Below are 14472 nucleotides of genomic sequence, written 5' to 3'. Positions count from 1 at the left end.
TGAGCCACCCAGAACCCCAACTCTTAATAGTAGAAAGAAAACCAAGCAACTAATGGGGAATAAAACCATATGGTCTAACAAGAATGGCATTATTTAGTAATGACCATATCACAGAGGAAAATAAAGGAGGTGGAGAGAATGAACTGGATTAGTCTTCAGACTACATCAAATAAGGGCAGCAGTAAGTCTGCACTAACGCTGTCTGTAAAGAAAACATTAAATGGGCAAAGTGTGCATGTTGTCCCTAACTCCTCAAAAAGGCCAAGTTTAGGTAAAAATCCAGGGATGGAGATGGGGAGCAGCATGCAAGTGAGCAAACTCAACCAAGTAGAAGAGTGAAAAGGAGCAGACGCTCCGACAACACAAAATGAGTTAAATCTGAGCTGTCCAGGAAGGTGCTGTTGGCCACACGTGGCTATACGCTTTTATGTTAGAAATTCTGTTCCTTAGTCACACTAACCACATTTCAAATGCTCAACAGCCACATGTGGCATGTGGTTACAATACTGGACAGGGAAGATAACAGAATATTTCTATCACTGCAGAAAATTCTATTGGACAGCCCTGAGATAGATAATAGCGCAGGAAAAAAGTTTGAACACATGGAAGAAAACCCTAGTCAGAATTATGACCATTTAGAGTATAAATAAATAAAAACACTCATACATACAAATTAGTATTGATATTCCCCCATCTTAAAAAGAACTTTAGAGGGATGCCTGGGTGCTCAGTTGAGCGTCCAACTCTTGATATCAGCTCAGGTCATGATCCCAGGGTCGTGGGTTCGAGCCCCATGTCGGGCTCCATGCTGAGCTGGAGCCTGCTTAAGAGTCTCCCCCCGCCCCAAAACCCGTCTCCCCTACTTATGTTAAAAAAAAAAACAAAAAACTTTAGCAACAGTTATCGACCACCAAAATTCTCATTCCCTTTGACTAGTAATTATACTGAGAACCCATCCTAAGGAAATTACTGGCAAAAGGAAAACTTGCAAGGATGAACATATAATTCACCATAACAGTACTTACAATAGAAAAAAAAACTAGAAAAAAGTAGAAGATGGCTAACACAGGGCAAAAATTAGGCAAACTAACATCCACACTGGAGTATAACAGAGTCATTAAAAATAGTGGTTATGAAAACTAGCCATGTGGGAAAATGTATGAGATGTACCACTGAATAAAAAATGTACCAAGACTATGTATACTTCATTTACAGCTATGAAAAAATCCACAGGGAAAATTGTTAATTGGAAATATACCAAAATAACTGCTTGTATTACAATAATGAATTATAAAAGAATTATTTTTTCCTTCCCCATTACTTGATTTTTCTGAAATAAATGTACTAGGTCCTACAGAATCATTTGAATTCAAGTAACTTTCACTATGCAAAATCAAGTACACAGCACAATGCCAGGAACATAGCAAATTTCAGTGTTAACAGCAAAAGACCTCTTATTAGGATGTATCTACAAAAACGCAAATCATAAGCAAGCATGGAAGATAAGCTTGACTGGTCTCAAAATGAAATAATGTTTTTAACCTAAAACTACTCTGCTCGATTTCAAATCACAAACTCAAGCTGACCACTCGAATAAATATTCTCATACTGAGAATCCTTCATTTTTGGAAGTTCAGAATGCCCAACTGAGTGATAACTTTGGGGAAAGCCCCTTTGGGAGGAAGCCCATGTAGCCAACAGGATTTGTGCCACTCTACAACACTTCTAATGATGTTTGTCAAGAAAAGATTTTGTTTAACAGGAACAGCTGAACAGGGGGATTTTGTTATTGCTTTTAATTTTAGCATCATCCCTGGGTAGAAGGTCTCAAAATGCAGATCAAGAGAAATATGCAGAGCTTGGGTAGGTACCTCTTGTTTGATGACAATACAATATGCTCAGTGGAAAAGCCTACTGAAAAGTCCTAAGTGTGGGCCAACAACAGAAGAATCTGAAGCATGGCAGGACAGCAGAAAATGCATCCCTAAAGAAAGAATAGCAAATTGTTTTTCACAAGAGACAAACCCAAAGGTTTGTCTTTTGAAAGGATTTTCTAAAAACCATAAAAAATCCTACAAAAGAACACAGGCAGTAACCTCTTTGACATTGGTCGTAGCAATTTTCTTCTACATATGTCTCCTGAGGCAAGGGAAACAAAAGCAAAAATAAAATATTGGGACTACATCAAAATAAAAAGCTTCTGCACAGCAAAAGAAACAATCCACAAAACTAAAAGGCAACCTACTAAATGCAGGAGAAGATATCTGCAAATAACCTATCTGATAAAGGGTTAGTATCCAAAATATATAAAGAACTTATAAAGCTCAACACACCCCAACCCCCCCCGCCCCCCGCCAATAATCCAATTAAAAAACCAGCAGAAGGGGTGCCTGGGTGGCTCAGTCAGGTGAGCATCCGACTTCAGCTCAGGTCATGATCTCACAGTCCGCGAGTTCGAGCCCCGCATCAGGCTCTGTGCTGACAGCTCAGAGCCTGGAACTTGCTTCCAATTCTGTGTCTCCCTCTCTCTCTGCCCCTCCGCCACTCGCGCGCTTTCTCTCTCTCTCAAAAACTAAATAAACAAACAAATTAAAACAAAAAACAGGCAGAAGACATGAACAGACATTTCTCCAAAGAAGACCTATAGATGGCCAACAGATACATGAAAAGATGTTCACCATCACTTACCATCAGGGAAAAACAAATCAAAACTACAATGAGCTGTCACCTCACACCTGTAATATTGGCTAAAATCAACAACATAAGAAACAACTGGTGTTGGCGAGAATGTAGAGAAAAAGAACCCTTGTGCACTGTGGTAGGAATGCAAACTGGTACACACACTGTGGAAAACAGTATAGAGGGTCCTCAAAAAGTTAAAAATAGAACTACCCTATGACCCAGCAATCACACTATTGGATATTTACCCAAAGAATATAAAAACACTAATTCCAAGGGATACATGCACCTCTGTTTGTAGCAGGAGTATTTACAATAGCCAGGAAATGGAAACAGCTCAAGTGTCTATCACTTGATGAATGGATAAAGATGTGAGGGTGTGTGTGTGTGTGTGTGTGTGTGTGTGTATACTGGAATAGTACTCAGCCATAAAAAAGAATGAAATCTTGCCATTAGCAATGACATGCATGAAGCTGGAGAGTATAATGCTAAGCAAAATAAGTCAGAGAAAGGACAAATACCATAGGATCTCACCTGTGTAACTTAAGAAACAAAAAATGAACAAAGGAGGAAAAAAAAAAGAGAGAGACAAATCACAAAACAGATTCTTAACTAGAGAGAGCCAACTTAGAGTTACCAGAGGAAAGGTGGGTAAGGGAATGGGTAAACAGATGATGGGGATTAAGGAATGCATGTGTGGTGGTGAGCACCAGGTGATGTACGAAAGTGATGAATTGCTATATTGTACATGTGAAACTAATATAACTGGAATTAAAATAAAAACGTTAAAAAAAAGGTTTTCTGGGAGCACTTGGTTGACTCAGTCTGTTAAGCATCCGACTCTTGGTTTCAGCACAGGTCATGATCTCACAGTTTGTGGGTTCAAGCCCCACATTGGGCTCTGTGCTGACAGTGTGGAGCCTGCTTGGGATTCTCCCCCCCACCATCTCTCTGACCTTTCCCCGCTCTCTCTCTCTCAAAATAAGTAAACTTAAAAAAAAAAAAAAAAAAAAAAAAGAGGGGGGACAGTTCTAAAGTCTTTGGGAAAAAGGGTTGATATTGTTTTTGGTGTTCAGTTATGGTGATGCCTTTTACAAATCTGGTTCCATCAAAGCATAGCCATTGATATCTAAGAGCTTGTGGAATTCTCATTATAGGAGAATTCCACTTGCAACAATGTGATTCAGAAAAGAAATCAGGGAATATCAGATTTAGGAAAATTCCTCTCTATGTTAAATTACCTGTACTTTCTTAGGTCCCCTAAGATGCATTCAGATTGACAATGAAAATATATATTAACATACACTTTTCAGAATATATACTACATACAACAGCAAAGTGGGTTGTTTGTGGGATTTTTATTTTAGAGAGAGAGAGTGTACATGAGTGGGGAAGAGGGGCAGAAAGAGAGAATCTTCAGCAGGCTCCAGGCTCAGCAAGGAGCCCAAAGCAGAGCTTGATCCCATAACCCCGAGATCATGACCTGAGCTGAAATCAAGAGTCAGACACTTGACTGAGACTGAGCCACCCAGGCGCCCCACAACAGCAAAGTTTTAAAAAGCATTCTCCAATTTAGCTGATACCAAAAAGTTCTGCATTTTGTAGGGTACTGGGAGCTTGTCTGGAGCCATTAATAAACCAAACCTTTTATCCCCATTTAGCTTTGTCAGAACCTGGAGGCAGGGGTTCCTGGATTCTCTGTCCCTCTCTCTCTGCCTCGCTCCCGCACCTATGGGCCTGCGTGCTCACTCGCTCTCTCTCCCTCTAAAAATAAATAAACTTAAAAAAAAAAAAAAGCTGGAGGTAAAATAACGAGTGGTACCACTAACCCTCTATATGTAATACCACCATAACAGTTTCCAAATAATATTTTAGGTGTTTTTTTCTATTTGTAAAGATAATACATAATCACTGTTGGAAATGCTAACAGAAAAACACTAAAAAAGAAACACCTTAAATCCTACCCCAAAAAGAAACCAGTTAATTTAATAAACATCATTCCGGATATTTCTCAATACAGACACAAACAAAAATAGAAATACATCTACAATTCTGTATGAATAGGACGGACCATGGCATTCTACAACCTGCTGTTCTTTATGCACAGTATTAGGTGTCTGATGTCTTTTTGGGCAACAAAATTTTCCCTCTTATGGCTTGTGTTTCATCAATTAAAAAATGCTGATGTATTTGCAAATTCCATATTAACTGGAATATTTTAGGTTGCTTCTTTTTATTTTTTTTGGCCATTATATTCAAAACTGATTACATTCGCGCACCTGTTATCTCTATGCAATTATGTAGTATAACTGTGCAATTGTCTAATTATCTCCTTAGAAGAAGTATGTAAGATAAATTGCATCAAGTGGGATTTCTAGGTCAAAAGTTTTTAAATTTTGAGCAATATTCCAAAACTTCCCCTTCAGAAAAGCTGTACTAATTTTACCTTCCCACCAACATGATGTGAATACATTTCTTTCCTCATAGCTGTAGCCAAAACTGAGTTATCTATCATTCTTTTTGATTTCGAAATCTAAATTTTATTATTTTACTTTTTTATTAAAAAACTTTTTTTTAATGTTTACTTGTGAGAGAGACAGAGGCAAAGCACGAATGGGGGAGGGGCAGAGAGAGAAGGACAGACAGAATCCCAAACAGGCTCCAGGCTCTGGGCTTACGATGCGGGGCTCGAACCCATAAACCATGAGATCATGTCACCTGAGGAAAGCAGACGCTTAATGCACTGAGCCACCCAGGTGCCCCTATTTTTTTTTTTAAAGTTTATTTGAGAGAGACAGAGACAGCATGAGTTGGGGGAGGGACAGAGAGAAGGTAAGAATCCTAAGCAGGCTTTGCACTGCCAGCACAGCACAGAGCCAGAATGTGGGGCCTGAACTCATGAGACCATGAGGTCACGACCTGAGAGCCAAAACCAAGAGTCGGACACTTAACTGACTGAGCCATCTAGGCGCCCTGCAATCTAAATTTTAATTGCATTTCACTGACAATTAGGCTGATTTTTTTATTCTTCCCACTTCTATATTAAACTGCTTGACTATGTCTTGGTCCACTTTCCTAATATCCAAATGGCAGCTTAGTCTAACGCAAAGACTAACCATGATCTCCCTTCATAATATGGTTGGGATTATAGTCCTTGTGTTGGTAATGATTTTACTCATCACAAATACATAAAAGGAGCTGTTATTCTCAGTGTCAAAATACATCTTACCTGATCTACCCCTCGTGGAGATCTCACATGTCAGTCGCCTGAAATATTCTGGGAGATCAGCATATTCATTTCCATAGGAGATGACCTTAATTCCTTTGTCCAGCATGTTTTCTCGAAGCTTCTTGAACTCATCCACATCTCCTCTCCGAACCAGCATGAAATGTTCTAAGTCAGATTTATGCTTCACAGCCTCCAGAAAAAGGGCTTGGAAAGTGGTATCATCCACAGTCCAGCCACAGCCCAGGAAGAGAAATGACTTGTTCTCATACAGTTTCTGAATCTCTCTCTTGCAGGAAAAGAAACGACATATTAAATGACACTGTGAAGACACACGCAAGGCATGTCAAAAACAAAGAAGTCAACAGGCTCATAACTACTACATTTAGCAGCCTGTGATGATCACTCAATGAAAATTTAAGAAGGTTTATTCATTCCACAAAGGAGTCTGATCCTGTATATTCCTGTAAGTTGATGACTAGTCCAAAATTTTATCTTTACCTAGCATTCTACTACTCTCTATTCAGGCTTTCACTGGGTTGGCACTGGTCAAATGGCTATATAGTTTATTTGTCAGACCTATGTGCCCAGAGGCCATAAAGCAATGAGAAGTTTTCAATATATCTTACTCTTTCCATTTTCTGGATCATATTTTCTTTTTTTGCTTTACAAACTGAACCATGGATCACCAGAGAAGATCACTCCATTACCAGATTTGCTCAAAAAAAGCTAAGACACTTAGAACATCAATATGTGTGTATATGTACATATATGTATATATACGTACATATAAAAACATCAGAAATGATTTTGTTTATGGATCACTCAATGTCAATGATGGATGCAATTAAAACCAACGTCAGGGAAAGTACAGGTGGAAAAGAGTCCCTTATGCTTTTCCTGGTCTTTCTTTTGCTGCATCATGCAAAGATACTATCATCCAGCCCTGAAAACAGCCAGTATATACCAGTCTCAGAGTTGGAGAGTTGGGGGCCAGTGAATTTTCCCCACATATCCCTGGCCAGAGAGTGTTTCTGGTGTTCACACATACATATAAACAAGTCTAAAATTTGTGTCCCCAAAAAGCAATAAGCTTTTCCACAAAGCTTTTTTATCACGCTACCTAATTTTTTTCAATTTTTGCACTGAGCAGTGTGAATAAGTGTGTTAATTCAATATAAGCCCATCCCTGTTCACACACAGTCTCTTAGAATGTATGTCCTAGGAGTGACTGGTCAGCAAAAAGGTACATAAATTGTTTTTGGCAGAGAGAGGGTTATTAATACTATAACAAACCAAAGGATGAAGAAGGGTAATAATGTATTCTTTGTATGCAAGGATGATGCCAATGACAGAGTGCCATCTGCTGGCTGTCAATCAGGAATAAAGTAAAACCCTATGGCTTGATACCTGAAGAGACGTTCCAAAATTCCTAAGATGGCCTGCACAACCACAAGCTAAGAAGCACAGAAAGAATGTCTGAACTTCCAGTTTTAACTCATAGGGAAAATGTCATCCCATGAAGACCAACAGTATATTTAGAGGTTTCCCAGGAAGGCCTTCTTGAGACCAGCAAGATCAGCACTACTCACCATAACTTCAGTGTTCCTGAGCACATTCTGATACCCTGCTGGGTGCAGGACAATGCCACTAGGATTGGTGTAGACTCCATGGATGTGTAAGACGCTCAGCTTCCGCTTCTCCTGAGCCCACTCTAGAACCTATATAACACAAATATAGCTCAACCAGGTCGGCAGGGCTGAGCACCTGCTTAAAGGTCCCCATGGGTAAGAGACTGTTTTGATGGATCAGGCTGCTGACATAACTCTTTATATCACAGGGCAAGAACGCAAAACCCAATGTGGCCTCAGTTTCCATTTGAGGTGTGGCTGTTAGGACTGATAGAAGCACGTCTGGCGATTTCTCTTTGAAAGTAGCCATCAAAAATTAGGTATTACTTGTCATCAGTTGCAGAAATGATAGGGCCCTTACCACTGGTGATATACATGACAGCTACGGATGACTGTTTCAGTAATGATCCCTAAGATATCAAGTCTCCTTGTATCCAGGCCCTGTGTAGTCCCTTTTCGCACTTACTCCAGGCTTGGCCACTGACATGCTTCAGCCAACGTGGCGTTAGCAAACACAATGCATGCAGCAACTTGAAAAATGTTGGCGTGGGTCTCCTTTCTCTTTTGCTGCTTTTGGAACCCAAGCTACCATGTGAAGCAGCCTTGGCTAGCCAGCTAGAGATGTGTGGCCCAGCCACTGCCTGTACCACCAGACATGGAAACAAGGGCCACCTGACACCACCCAGCCTTAGTCTAGCCCCCGGATGACTGCAACCATGTGGGGAACCGGTAAAACCAGCAGGACTGCCAAACTGAGCCTCTAAGCCCAGCTCAGATCACTCATTCACATTATCATGTGAAAATAAAATGTTTGAAGCTCCAGCGTTTAGGGTGGTTTCTTGTGCAGCTGATAAGCAACACAAGAATCACTTCGGTCTCGCCTGAGTTACCTAAAAGGTTACCAGTGAAGAACAGTCACTTAGGGACAATGATAACAATAGCCACCTGGATGCCATGGTTCCATTTACTCAAGACCCTGAGAAAGCATAATTTTATTCTCTTAACATTCTAGAGAAATTAGGTATGGGTTAGGAAAAATAGTAAACAGGTGGAGAGATACTGAATCTGAATATCACTAGGCCCCATTCTGACTACCAGTCAATGGCTTTAACCACTAGACTTCAATATGGCCCTCGTGTGAACTAAAAATACAAAGCAAATCTTGAGGTTCCAAGATTTAAATGAGAAAGAAAATAGCAAGTCTGATACTAGCCTTAACATTTGATTTCCTTTCAAAACCTGACTTCAAGGTCAGCAAAATCACAAGAAATCTCAAGAATGATATTGTAGCTACTTCTCTGGCAGAGACAGTGTACTGGGACAATGAATGCCAGTGGGTGAAACACTTTTCTATCCAAACTCTAGTTATTGGGCTCTAGGTTGGACACAAAGACAGGTTCCTTGGAAAACAAAGTGTAGAAGGAAAATTACAAAAATACAAAGCAGGGCACATGAAACCTGGTGGCATTTTACAACCTGGTTTTTTCTTTTTTTTTCCTTCTTCTTCTTTGATCATGTCTCTGACATCTTTTTATGGCGATAAAAATATTTTCCCTTTCATGGCTTCACCGTATTTCATCAATTAGGTAAATGTTGGTGTATCTACAGAATCTCCTATTGGTGCTAGAGTTCAAATTACAAATTCAAGTGACCAGTCTAAGAAAAAAGCCTCATCTTATTAGTTGACCTAGATCAACATAATATCATGGTAAATGGCTTGGGTACAGTATGAACTATATTAATAATAATAATAAAAAAAGGCTCTCAAGGTTTCCACTGAACATTAACTTTAACCCAGCTATCACTTTGCTTGAAAGTTGCTCTCCAGACATCATAAAGTAGTTTTCATACATTTCCAATAATGTCATGAAGAATATATCCTAAGATATCTAAATCAGTATTACACTCACCTGATGTTCGTAAACATTAAAGAGATCTTACAGTTCTAATGACTTTTTATAACCTTGCTTTGAAATTTGGTGACACTGTCAAAACTCACAGAACTGAACACTTTTAAGGTCTGTGTATTTTACTTCATGTTGATTTTATCTCAAAAACCAAAAAAATAAAAATCCAACCAAAGACAAGAATCTTCCTTTCTACCTTGACATAAATACCAGTAAATGTATAATATACCAACTAGAAAATAGTTTTTCTGAAGACACAACCCATTAGCCCAAAGAAGAGACTAATCCTTTACTTTTTACCTTTTTCTCATCAGTAAGGTCAAGGGATTCGAGTTGTTTTCCCTGATCAGCTGCATACAGTTCCAGGAGATTATCAAAATTTGTAGTTAATACGAGGGCTCCATTTTCCATCAGGTGGAGAACTGACTGAAGGAGTTGTTTTCCAGAATCTTCCATCTTTGACTCCAAGTCATCAAATACTTCATATAAACAGTCTTTGAAAAATGTGGATCGAACATTACTAGTTCTCTGGGGAGGGATTTGAAAGAGAAAAATTAATTCTAGGTGTTTTGTTTTAATTTGTTTTAATTACAATTATACAGCAAATTTTTGAAGAGAACACTCTGTACTTAAAATAAGGATAAAATACTGTCTACCTCAAAGAGTTATAAGAAAAATAGGATGATACATGCCAAATGCTTAGCACAATGCCTAGCACATAATAAGTGATCGGTACTATTACATCATATGCAAAAAAAAGTTCTCTAAATAAGCATTTTCATAGATTAAAAGACAGCTCTAAAATGTGGTTTACTGTCTCTTTTTCTAATCCTGGGTGCTTTTTACAGATGCTTATAGATCTAAGAAAAACTGCTTACTTTTCTCTCTGCCTGTTTTTTTCCCCTAGTATAATTTAGGAATTCACTTACAGGTATGCTAGGAAAAATACTTAGGGTATAACAAAGGTTATCAAAATTATGCATTTTGCAACTATTAAAAATACCAAACACTAATGAATTCAAAAAAGACATCCTACTTCTTTACATATGGTTTATCTGAATAAGTGCTTTCCCAGGTTCATTCTGAATGTATGTAAATGTCAAGAACTAATGAGGAACTATAATACAAACCTCAGGTAGGAAGGTGGCTTTATTTTTTGTAATTTTTATTATTTTTTTCATTAAAAAAACTTTTTTTTAATGTTTATTATTTTTGAGAGAGAGAGAGAGAGAGAGAGAGAGAGAGAGAGAGAGAGAGAGAGACAAAAAACACGAGTGGGGGAGGGACAGAGAAAAAGGGAGACGGAATCCAAAGCAGGCTCCAGGCTCTGAGCTATCAGCACAGAGCCCAACGCTGGGCTAGAACCCACAAACTGTGAGATCATGACCTGAGCCGAAGTCAGATGCTTAACCAGATGCTTAACCGACTGAGCCACCTAGGCGCCCCAGGAAGGTGGCTTTATAACTTGAAAGACAAAGTGGCCCTGGGGCACAGGAATTTCAAATGGGAAGGTTAACTATGTAATGTGCTACAACAAATGCCTGATCCCTATCTTGTTCCTGCAATACTATTTCAGTAGATAATATCAGAGCAAGAATTAGTTCATACAGGCGCCAATATTTCCCATTCAAACTCCAAGCAATTGCCATTAGCAGCTAGACAGGTAGATAATGAGCTCCTTCTGCTTTTCCTCAAAGTAGTCCCCCTACCTTCCTGGTTTCCTTTGTGTATCTTTCTAATAGCACAATGCTCAGAGAAAAATCCGTTTCCATGGAACCACATAAGCAGATTCATAAAATACACTTCCATGTGCCAAATTCTTTTCCTAATTTTTCCAGGTATTTTTAAAAACTATCCATTCTTTAAAAATTATACCTACCAAAAAATGGTAAATATTTAAACTGTAGAAAAACTGGAGCACAGGGGTGAAACAGTACCTCTGTATTTGATGGTGAGACACCTTGAAGTTTATCTTGTCTATCAATCACTATTCCATGCTGTATCTACCACTAGACAGGCTTCTCATTCATCAGCGTGCTCAAAGATCCTCTTCTAGGGCTAACTAGATGCTATAGACCACATTTATGTGGCTAAGAATGTGGGTCATGTTTTTCAACTTGTCCATTTTCATTACATAATGGCATTAATAATTACATCACATACTAGCAACCCACAGACAACCAATTGGGGACTCTAACACTTTATCAGAATGAACGATCTGATCAGAAACTGTGAAGAACCTATAATCACACTTACCAAAAATATGATGCCCCTGTAATACCTACCAAAATTACAACCCAATTACCCTACAGTCTTGCAGTTCCATCTCGGGGAATATATCCCACAGATATACTTCAAACAAATGAAATGACATATACAAGATTATCACTGCTCTGTTATCCGTAGTAGTAAAAAACTGGAAACAAGCGAAGTATCCACATGTAGGAGACGGATATGGCCAAGAACCCATATAAAGGAAGCCGGTATGGAAAGATCTCCAGGATATACTGTTAAGTAAAACAAACAAGGTGCAGAACAGTACCTTTAGAACGTAGCTGGGGTGCCTGAGTGGCTTAGTTGGTTAAGCACCCAACTTCGGCTCAGGTCATGATCTCATGGTTCGTGAGTATGAGCCCCCACATGAGGCTCTGTGCTGACAATGCAGAGCTTGCTTAGGATTCTCTTTCTCTCTCTCTGGCCCCCCTGTGTGTGTGCTCTCTCTCTCTCAAAATAAATAATCTTAAAACAAATCTATTAAAAAAATAAAAAAAGAATGTACCTGTTGACATGGGGGATGGAGGAGGTAGTGAGGTAAGAATATTTGCTTGTTTTACAAAGAGGAACACTGGAAGGATGCTCAAAAAGCTAGTAAGAGTGGTGACCTATGGGGGAGGGGTGAATGTGGGAAGAGGAGATAGACAAAGACATGGTGGGAGTGAAATGTCACAACATAATGTAAGCCTTTTTACATCATTTTGATTTCTGCAATGTGCATAATACCTACTCAAAAAAGCAAAATTAAGTTTCAAATGAAATAAAAACTATACTGATTTTAAAAACGTCCTTATTGTGCTTTATATCTTCATTTTGTACTCTGATTCATACAAAGTCATATAATAGTATATTCTAGAGCCAGTTAATCATTACGCACACAGATAAAAACACCTGAGTATACAATCAGGTAGGTAATCATGGGTATGGAATAGTTCCTTGCTTCTGAGGAAAGAAATACAAAAGGTTAAAGCCTGGGAATAAATGTTATAGGTCATTTATTTCAGCTATCTCTTAGTTCTATTCCTTTAAGTTATCACATCTTGCATATCAACACTGAGAGGAACGAGAGAGACTTCTGCAGCTGTACTGATTTCCTCAGACTTTAAAACGAACACTTCTCTCCCTGAAAGCATGTGACCCTAGAACTAAGTTTCCCACCAGCAGTCTAAGCAAAGACAAAGGAATGAAAACAAACAAGGAGGTTCCATGGTCCAAAGGAAATGCCAAACTCCCACACAATTTTAAGGACATGTTCTCATTCATTTAAAACAGTGAATTGAATCCAGTGCTACTTCATTTCCTTTTACCCTGTAACTCGCATCTTTCTGATACCAGATACAGTAAGAAACAAAATCCTGACTCTTTCCAACGAAGGTTATGACCATTTATAGTACATTTACTATGTGCCAAACACTTCATGTACATTATCTCACTTGTTCTTCACATGAGTTAAGTAGTATTAGCCCAGTTTTTACAGGTGCAAAAATAGATTGAGAAGTTCAGTGATTTTCCCAGGGTCCTAGTTCATTTAAATGCCAAGTCTGATTCTGAAACCCAAGTTCTCTGCATTGAATACACAATGTCACCGCCTTACAAAAAACTGGCCCAGTAGACAGGTCTATTAACTCTGCCATGTTACTGCTGTTAGAGTCTTTAAAAAAAGAAAGAAAAAAAAAAAGGACATTTTCAAAACATGTAAAAGTAAAAAGAACATAATGCCCCCTGTAGACCCATCATCCAGTTTCAACAATTACCACACATGGCCCATCTTATTTCATCTAAGCTCCCCTCTAACCACACCCCTGCCACCTTCTCCCCTTCGTGGAATTTCTTCTGAAGCGATTCCCAAACATCATTTCATGCAGATACTTCAACAGTTCCCTAAAAGATAAGGACTCCCCTTTACATATAAAACAAAACTGCAATACCACCTATCACACCTAAAAAAAAAAAGCAGTAATACGAATTCCTTAATATCAAATACCTAGTGTTCAAATTTCCAAGTTTGTGTGTGTGTCTTTTTAAAATTTGGCTTTAAGTTTATTTATTTATTTTGAGAGAGAAAGCACGCATGAGTGAGGGAGGGGCAGACAGAGGGGAACAGAGGATTCTAAAGCAGACTCTGTGCTGACAGCAGAGAGCCCAATGCGGGGGATCGAACTCAGGAACCATGAGATCATGATCTGAGCCGAAGTCGGGCACTTAACCGATTGAGCTTCCCAGGCGCCCCAGTGTATCTTTTTCTTAAAGCCTCTGGGTTGTCTGTTATTTTTTTCTTACATATCCTCTATTAAAGTGGTTTTCAAAATGTGGCCCATGGACCCCATGGATCTCTAAGATCCTTTAATGAGTCTGAAAAGTAAAATTATTTTCATAATAATATTAAGGTGATTTTTGTCTTTTAAACTGTGCTGATATTTGCACTGATGGTACAAAAGCAATGGTGGGTAAAACTGTTGGTGCCTTAGTGTGAATCCAGACAGTGGAACCAAGCTGTGCCAGTGATCACTGTATTCTTCACTACCAAAGACTTACAGTAAGAAAAAAAACCTCAGTTTCCCTTAAGAATGCCCTTAACGAAACAGTAAAAATTACTAACTGTATTAAACCTTGCTCCTTGAGCACATGTCTGCTTAAGAGTCTGTGTGAAGAAACAGGAGCTCTGCACAGAGCACAGGTGCTGCAGACTGAAGTATGATGGCTGTCTCCAGGCAAAACACTTGTGTGGCTGAGCTGTAAACTCAACTGGCCACCT

At 38.9% G+C, this 14472-nt stretch overlaps 1 protein-coding gene across 2 annotated transcripts in view; it reads right to left on the bottom strand.

The window, feature by feature from the left end:
* FAM118B (family with sequence similarity 118 member B) overlaps nt 1-14472 on the bottom strand; it is a 48839-nt gene that overhangs the window by 1080 nt on the left and 33287 nt on the right. For both annotated transcript variants that reach the window (XM_030331662.1, XM_030331663.1), the window contains exons 4-6: nt 9744-9971; nt 7498-7626; nt 5909-6194 (exon numbers count right to left, since the gene is read on the bottom strand). In XM_030331662.1, the coding sequence (XP_030187522.1) occupies nt 5909-6194; nt 7498-7626; nt 9744-9971 (643 nt within the window). The remainder of the gene's footprint in view (nt 1-5908; nt 6195-7497; nt 7627-9743; nt 9972-14472) is intronic.

Source organism: Lynx canadensis, chromosome D1, assembly GCF_007474595.2.
Source record: "Lynx canadensis isolate LIC74 chromosome D1, mLynCan4.pri.v2, whole genome shotgun sequence".
Taxonomy (NCBI): domain Eukaryota; kingdom Metazoa; phylum Chordata; class Mammalia; order Carnivora; family Felidae; genus Lynx; species Lynx canadensis.
This window is presented reverse-complemented; position numbering and strand designations above follow the sequence as displayed.